The sequence below is a fragment of the Tamandua tetradactyla genome, chromosome 20, assembly GCF_023851605.1.
Source record: "Tamandua tetradactyla isolate mTamTet1 chromosome 20, mTamTet1.pri, whole genome shotgun sequence".
NCBI lineage: Eukaryota > Metazoa > Chordata > Mammalia > Pilosa > Myrmecophagidae > Tamandua > Tamandua tetradactyla.
The window spans coordinates 31088390-31096744 of record NC_135346.1 but is presented as its reverse complement, the minus strand read 5'-3'; the positions used below and the strand labels follow the sequence as shown (position 1 = coordinate 31096744).

At 55.5% G+C, this 8355-nt stretch overlaps 1 protein-coding gene across 1 annotated transcript; it reads left to right on the top strand.

Moving 5' to 3' along the window:
• The first annotated feature begins 1690 nt into the window (after nucleotides 1–1690).
• ARSI (arylsulfatase family member I) lies at nucleotides 1691–7809 on the top strand. Its single transcript, XM_077138076.1, has 2 exons — nucleotides 1691–2001; nucleotides 5394–7809. Exons 1-2 carry the CDS (start codon nucleotides 1691–1693, stop codon nucleotides 6799–6801), a joined length of 1719 nt encoding a protein of 572 aa, XP_076994191.1. The 3' UTR covers nucleotides 6802–7809.
• Nucleotides 7810–8355: the final 546 nt, after the last annotated feature.

Here is an 8355-nt window from a genome sequence, read left to right as displayed (position 1 = left end):
GAGATCAGGATGGAACACTGGCAGGAGGAAGAGGTTAAGGGAGAAGACACACCTGGCAGCATGATGGAGCTTCCCAAACACTGGCTCTTTCAGAAGTTCTGTGAAACAGGGGTTCTTGGCCACAGAAAATTGAGAAAGCATTACTGACCCCACTCCTGGAGATCAGCAGTGTTAACGTCAAACATACGAAGAAGTCCTAGTTTGTAAAGAAGCCTAATTGATTTTTCTTAAACCCATTTTTTCCTGTTTAAAAATGTAATCTAGTAAATTTTGGAGAACAACGATGCAGAGTAGAGATTGCACACTGGCATCCAGTAGCCTAAAACATTTCTCAGATCAGCTTGATTTGGCCTGCACAATGTTTGCACTTTATTTAAAATTACTCACTAAAAGTTAAAAAATGGACTATTTCTCATAATAACCTGATTTTGGGGATTCTTGAAAAATCAGAAGATCTGGAAACACTGGTCCATATTCTGGCATGGCAATGGTCAGTTGGAAACAAGGCCCTGCGCCCCCCTAAAGGCAATATAACTGGCCCCCGCTTTACTCATTTGTGATAACTGCCTGGCCTGGGAGGCCCCTAAGATTGCCTTCTCTGGACTAGAGTTCCCTTGGGTGGGAGTTGGCCTGGGTGACCTCTGAGACCGGGTCATCCATTTCTTCATGTAACAGATAGTAATCGAGTGCCTCCTGTGGGCTGGCTCTTTGGATACGAGATATATTAAACAGCCACTAACTCGCTCTGTGACTTGCACTCGTTCCCACCCACCTCAGGGCCTCAGTTTCTCCGTTTGTAGAATGCTATGTTGGGACTAGAAAATTACATGAGTCACTTCCAGGGCTGGCGCTCAGAGACGTGATGACTCCAAGGTCGAGGAATCTCTGACAGGGCCCTCAAGGAGCTGTTCATTGAATTGCCACAGCCCTCTCCCTCCTTTCCCCAGTCCCAGCCGGGGCGAAGTGGGGGGTGGCTGGAGCCGCGGGGCCTGGGCTTCCCGCCCGCCTGGAGGAGGAGCCGCCACTCCGCGCCCCGCCCTCCACCTGGGGCCTCGGCCCGGCAGATGTTACAACTTTCTTGCATTCTCTCCCGCGGTGTCCCCCCAGGCCCGCCCAGCCCGTGCCTCCCTCCCCTTCCCCGCTGGGATCCTGTCCACCTTCCTGCTGGGAGCCTGACTGTTCTGAGGACTTCGGGCGGGGCGAGAGGCCGGGCGGGCTGGGGGCTGGAAGGTCGCGGGGTGGGGGACGGAGGGGGAGCAGAGCGGGGGGAGGAGATAGGGAAAGCAGAGGCGAGAGAAATTAGGAGGCAGAAGAAATCGGGGCTAAAAGGAAAACGAGAGTCAGAGGATGGTGGAGAGCACTCTTTGGAAACTGCCAAGCCGCGTCTCAGGCTGGCGAGGTTGAGCTGGGGGAGCGGGAGCGAGGACCGCGCAGGACGGGCGCCCAGGCGGCAGGAGGCAGCTTGGCGCGGGCCTGACTTCCCCAGAGCGCCCCGCAGCGCCCGCGCGGGTCAGCCCCCTCGGTCCGACGGCCAGTCCGGGAGCAGCCCCTGGCTCGCCCGCAGGGTTGCTGAGCGCCCTTGCCGTGGCTAGGTTTGCAGGCCGGCGGCAGGCGGGCGGTGCGGTGCGCCCTGGGCGCGCGGTGAGGCCCGGGTATCCCCGTGCGCCGTGACGCGCGGGCCAGCGTGGCGATGCACGCCCTCACCGGCTTCTCTCTGGTCAGCTTGCTAAGCTTCGGCTACCTGTCCTGGGACTGGGCCAAGCCGGGCTTGGTGGCCGACGGGCCTGGGGTAGCCGGCGAGCAGCCGTCCGCGGCTCCATCCCAACCACCGCACATCATCTTCATCCTCACCGACGATCAGGGCTACCACGACGTGGGCTACCACGGCTCAGATATCGAGACCCCTACACTGGACCGGCTGGCCGCCGAGGGTGTCAAGTTGGAGAACTACTACATCCAGCCCATCTGCACACCTTCCCGGAGCCAGCTTCTCACTGGCAGGTAGGCATGGCCCAAGTAAACGCAGTCCTACCCATTTCCCCGGGGCCTTCAACCTGGTTGTTGGAACCTGGGAAATCAGGGCTGAGTGCATATTGACTGGCTGAGTGATCATTAGTGAGTCCTTTGCCCTCTCTGGGCCTCAGTTGTCCTCCTGTACACTGAATAGCTTGGCTCATTTTTGAGGACTTGTGACTCTGCTGTTCCAGGACACATACACGCCACACAATGTGGCTGAGATATTTGACCATCGCTTTGTTAGAGGAACATGGCAGCCTCTGAGGTCCTGCACTTGGTTTTGAATGCTACTCCTGTTTATAAACCCTGAGGCCCTGAGCAAGCCATTTAGCTTCTCTAAGCCTCAGTTTACTTACCTATAAAGTGGGGTGAAGAACATTTTTTGTCTGGAAAGGGAGTGGTGAGGATGTGATGAGTCACATGTAGCCTGCATGGCTGTCAATAAATGATGGCCACTATGTCACTGGAGGGAGTAGGGTCTCCAAATTGAGGAGTCATTGGAAGGAAACCAGAGAATTGATAGGTGATGAAGAAACACACACACACACCCAGGATGTCACGGCCTGTGTAGCTTTGGGCTGGTTACCTCACTGCTCTGAGCCTCTGTTTTTTCATCTGTGCAGTCCTCCCAAGTTGGCTGGGAGTCCTAAGGAGACGTGCTGCTTTCTTTGTAAGGAGTTGTCCACAGGCGAGGCGGCAGCATAACAGGATTAAAAGAGCAGGGAAGCAGGAGGTAGGGGTGTGGAAGGCAAACTCTGGCCACTTAGGAGTAAATCCTTCGGCAGGACTGAAATTAATCCTCCTTGGGTGGGGTCCAAGGCATGCTTTCTGCCAAGTTCTACTTAATAGCTAGTATGATCTCAGAAACCAGAGCCTTATTCTCCCAGCTTTCTGGACGGGAGAAACCGAGGCATGGAGTCAGGGAGTACCCAGCTTGGGTGGGGCATGTGCCCACTTCGGAGTCTCTGGGAGAGGGGGTTGAGAGGCCAGGTGCTTGGCATCAGTCCTGGAGTGGGCAAATGGTGCTGTTCCTTTCTTCAATCTGGCACTCAGCATTTAGATCCAGGAAGAGAGAGAGAGAACAGAAGAAAGAGCAAGAGAGAGGGATGGGGGTGGGGGGGAGGGCAGGCGGTGGTGTTGAAGACCAGACACTGACTAATTTCCAGAAGAGAGAGGAGGAATCTGCATTCCTGAGAGTTGTACATAAGCTAGCGTTTCTCTCCCAAGAGGTGACTTTGGGTTTAAGCAGTGGAATGAGCAGCAGCCAGCAGGGCAGCGCTCCAGCCCCCTGATCTGTGAAGTTAGCTGAGTGTGATGGGGCAGCCAGCATTGTGCCCTCTGCCCCCTGCAGCTGGCTCCATCTGACTGATGCTGACTTTTCCCAATAAGGGTTGTTAGCACATCCAGCGGTGTTTGGTGAAGCTGGGGAGAGCCAAAGTTTCTCATGTTACTCATCTGCGGACTGACCATTGTGACTCTTGGCTGGCCCACCTCACTTTACAAGTCAGTGTTCCCTGGTACCCTGGCCCTGCACAGAGTGGCTCGGCAAGGACTCGGGAACCTTGGCTACTTCTTATGTCAAGTCCAAGTGTTTATTAGTTTAACTGAGGCTCGGAGAGGCTGTATCATTCACAGGTTTTGAGTGTGAGTTGGGTAACTCTGAATTCCGGTCTCAGCTCCATTGCTTGAAACAATTTTGACCTGGGGTCAGTTGCTGCATTTTGGGGAGCCCCAGTTTCATTATCATGAGATAATAATAGCCTTCCCTTGTAGGATTTTTATGAGGATTAAATAAGATAATGTGTATATGGCATATAGTGATAAAAATGGCAACAGTCACTAATAATAGCTAATAATAATCATAGATTTAAGATAAGGAAACCAAAACAGAGAAACCCATCCCAGTGCCCCAGTTAAAGGCGTCAGGCATTCAGGTTTAACTTGGATGCCTGGGGGTGTGAAGAAAGGTGTGGGATTCTAAACACACGTGTGAAATTCCAGGCTTCTTATTTACTCGGAGACTTTTAAGACTTGAGGAAAGGTAAGACACCCCAAGCAGATCATATGGGAGCCTTGACCACAGAGGCCCAATGGGGTATGAATGAAAACAAATGAGGGATGCAGGACTCTGCTCACCATTTATTACTGCCTCAGGCTATTGGTCTGTGTGAGCCATCAAGGTGGGTGAGCTCACAGGCAGGCACTTGGGAGCTGGTCTCATAAAATTTGGGAACTGGAAAGGTGAGAAGATATCCCTTTCTAATGGATTCACTTCCACAGGTGAGCCAGCTGAGGCCCCCACGGGGGACGAGAACGGTCTGTGCTTGCTGGGGAAGGTCTTTGCTTAGACTCTTGCTTGGATTTATGCTCCAAGCCAGGCTCTGCCCCTGACCACTGAGTGACCTTGGGCAAGGTGCTTCCCTTCCTTTGACCTCAGTTTCTTTGTAGGTTGAGGAGAGTAAACTAGAAGATGACTTGGGTTCCTTCTGGCTCAACAACTCTCTGAATATCACTATTCATTCATTCTATAAGTAATTGAATGCCCTTTGAACATCAGTTGGGTGCTGGGAATACAGGGTTGAGTGAGGGACAGCCCCATTACATATCACTGGGCCCAAGAGTGTAAATAACTGTGTATAATCTATGGCCATGTTGCACAACAATGGTGTATACTAAATGCTGAGGGAACCTAGAAACAAAAGCCACTCATTCCTTGGGAAAGCTCTGGGAGAATTTACAGCGGGTGTTTTGGGATGGGCCTTGAAGAGTGAGTAGGAGTTTGCCTAGGAGAGCAGGACTTGTTCTAGGCCCCCTAACAAGTTAGTGGTGTAGTGTTGAGGAATTTGAGGTCTGAAGTCAGGTCGGGATACAAATCCCAACTCCAGCTATGTGCTGTGTGAGTCATTTAACTTTCCAAGCCTGTTTCCTTATCAGGGAAATGGGAATAATGATCTACACCTCCCAAGCTGTGGTAAGGTTTAGTGAGATAATTCATGCAAGGTGGTTGTATGATGCCTAGCACACAGCAAGGGCTTGGTGTTAGCTGTTGTTATCGTTAACTTGGGTTCAACTTTTAGCTCCCCAGCTTCCTAGCTGTGTGACCCCGGGCAAGTGGCTTAACCATTCTGAGGTTCACTCTCCTTGTCTGCAAAATGAAAATATATACTTCAATTAATTTTGAGGACCTAGTGAGATAGTGCTTGCAGAGTGCTTAGCACATTAGATAATACATGGCAGCTACTGTTGCTCTTTTTTGCTGGTAGCACTAGGACAGAGCAGAACCCATCTCAGGGTGGGTATTGGGAGGTGGAGGGGTGGCCAGAGCAGCGGTCCGTAGCTCACATGTGCCTTCTCTGCCTTCACCTCTGCCCTACTAGGTACCAGATCCACACAGGACTCCAGCACTCCATCATCCGCCCACGGCAGCCCAACTGCCTCCCCCTGGACCAGGTGACGCTGCCCCAGAAGCTGCAGGAGGCAGGTTATGCCACCCACATGGTGGGCAAGTGGCACTTGGGTTTCTACCGGAAGGAGTGCCTGCCTACCCGCCGGGGCTTCGACACCTTCCTGGGCTCGCTCACGGGCAATGTGGACTACTACACCTACGACACCTGTGACGGCCCGGGCGTGTGCGGCTTCGACCTGCACGAAGGCGAGAACGTGGCCTGGGGGCTCAGCGGCCAATACTCCACGATGCTCTATGCCCAGCGCGCCAGCCACATCCTGGCCAGCCACGACCCCCGGAGGCCCCTCTTTCTCTATGTGGCCTTCCAGGCGGTGCATACGCCCCTGCAGTCCCCTCGTGAGTACCTGTACCGCTACCGCACGATGGGCAACGTGGCCCGGCGAAAGTATGCAGCCATGGTCACCTGCATGGATGAGGCTGTGCGCAACATCACCTGGGCCCTCAAGCGCCATGGTTTCTATGACAACAGTGTCATCATCTTCTCCAGTGATAACGGTGGCCAGACTTTCTCAGGGGGCAGCAACTGGCCGCTCCGAGGACGCAAAGGCACTTACTGGGAGGGTGGTGTGCGGGGCCTGGGCTTCGTCCACAGCCCCCTGCTCAAGCGCAAGCGACGGACGAGCCGGGCGCTGGTGCACATCACAGACTGGTACCCGACCCTGGTGGGTCTGGCAGGGGGCACCGCCTTGGCGGCCGATGGGCTCGACGGCTATGACGTGTGGCCGGCCATCAGCGAGGGCCGGGCCTCGCCGCGCACCGAGATCCTGCACAACATTGACCCGCTCTACAACCACGCGCAGCACGGCTCCCTGGAGGGCGGCTTCGGCATCTGGAACACGGCCGTACAGGCCGCCATCCGCGTGGGCGAGTGGAAGCTGCTGACCGGAGACCCCGGCTACGGAGACTGGATCCCACCTCAGATGCTGGCGGCCTTCCCCGGCAGCTGGTGGAACCTGGAGCGGATGGCCAGCGTCCGCCAGGCCGTGTGGCTCTTCAACATCAGTGCTGACCCCTACGAGCGGGAGGACCTGGCTGGCCAGCGGCCCGACGTGGTCCGCGCCCTGCTGGCCCGCCTGGCAGACTATAACCGCACAGCCATCCCCGTGCGCTACCCGGCGGAGAATCCCCGGGCCCATCCTGACTTTAATGGGGGTGCCTGGGGGCCCTGGGCCAGTGATGAGGAAGAAGAGGAAGAGGAGGAGGACGAAGGCAGGGCTCGGGGCTTCTCCCGGGGTCGCCTCAAGAGAAAATGCAAGATTTGCAAGCTGCGATCCTTTTTCCGCAAACTCAACACCAGGCTAATGTCCCACCGGATCTGATGGGGGGAGAGGGTGGGTGTCTCTGTCCCCTTAAGCTGTACTTCCCCACCCAAGCCTGGCCCTGCCCCTCCCTAGGGAGGGACCTGTGGTCAAGTCCCCATCTGCCCAGGGAAATGGAAGGCTAAGAGCCTCTCTGTTGACCAGGATGGGGAACCTAGCTCGGGGACCTTGGGTGACCTGCAGGAGCTCTCTGGACCTCAGTTTCCTCTTCTGCCAAATGAACTGTAATAACTGGGACTCTATGGTGGTGAACATGGTGCAACTGATCCCACCATCTCCCTGGTGCTAGCAACCCCAGGCCTGGGAGTTGGGTGCTGGGGACACAGGGTTGAGTGAGTCAAGGAGTGGACCATTTAGCTGCTTTCTGAGGGGATCCCCTGCGTACTGAGGATGCAGATGCAGGGGTCAGGGTTGACCTTCCTGGGTTCCCAGGTGGCCGAGGCCAATCCTGGAGCCAGACTGGCACTGGGGAGTGTGGTAGAAAGCCTTCCTCCCTGCCCCCACCCCGAACCCAGAGGAATCGATCAGCTATTAGCCACTGCAGGACTAAGGCTGGTGGAAACCGCCATGGAAAGAGCCCCAGAACCATCACGACAGCTGGGCTGTCCTTTGACCTTAGGCCTTAATTTCCCCACCTGCAAACGGGAGGCTAGCCCTGGCTCTGCCGACCTCACGAGGCTGTTGAGGACTGGCTGAGGTCCTAGTTGTGGATGAGCCTGTGGACTTGATTAAAGTGTGGAAGGTGGAAGCAAGGGGTGCTGTCTGTGTGCGAGCACACGGGTGTGTGCATGTGCATCCTGGGGACAGCTATGAGCTCACCATTCGGCCGTGTTAATAGGAGCGGAGGTGGGTCAGCCTGGCCAGGAGGCAGGACACACAGGTGTGGTCTAGGCCTGCTCCAGACCCACTATGTGACTTCAGGCAACTCCCTGACCCTCTCTGGACCTCAGCGTTTCCCTTGTGTACAATGGATGGTTCAACAGCCTTTCCCTCTAGGCCGTTCTGGGCATCCCGGTGTAAATGCTGTGTGTTTGCACACAAGTGCATGCGTGCAAATGCACATATGTGCGTGTGCATGCGAGGGGGCATGCTACGTGTGGGGAGGGGGCCGAGGGGGCTGGAAGGCTGCTCGCGGCAGCGCGTGCCTCCGCTCCGCACAATGCGTTCTGCATATCTCCCTTCAGGTTCCAGTCGGCGCAGCATGTGTAGGCGAAAGCCCTGCTGTGAATTTTGAAAATAGTTATTTTTGTCGCTGGCAAAGGAGGCCTGTTAGGACTCGTCAGCTTGTGGATGAGCGGGATGGTGGGGTGGGGTGGGTGCGGTAATGGGGGGGGAGGGGTGCGCATATTGATGACTGAGCTGCACCCCCACTGCAGAGGTGGCTGAGGAGAAAGTGACCGTCCTTTCCCCCTGGCCCTGATCTTTACCTCTTATCACTGCCCCCCGCTGGAACTTTTGCCTGCCTCCAATGTGGATTCCCAGGCTGCGGTGGGGCAGGGACCAGAATTAGCTGAGGACTCCCCGATGTCCCCCAAGCATTTCCACTTGCTCATG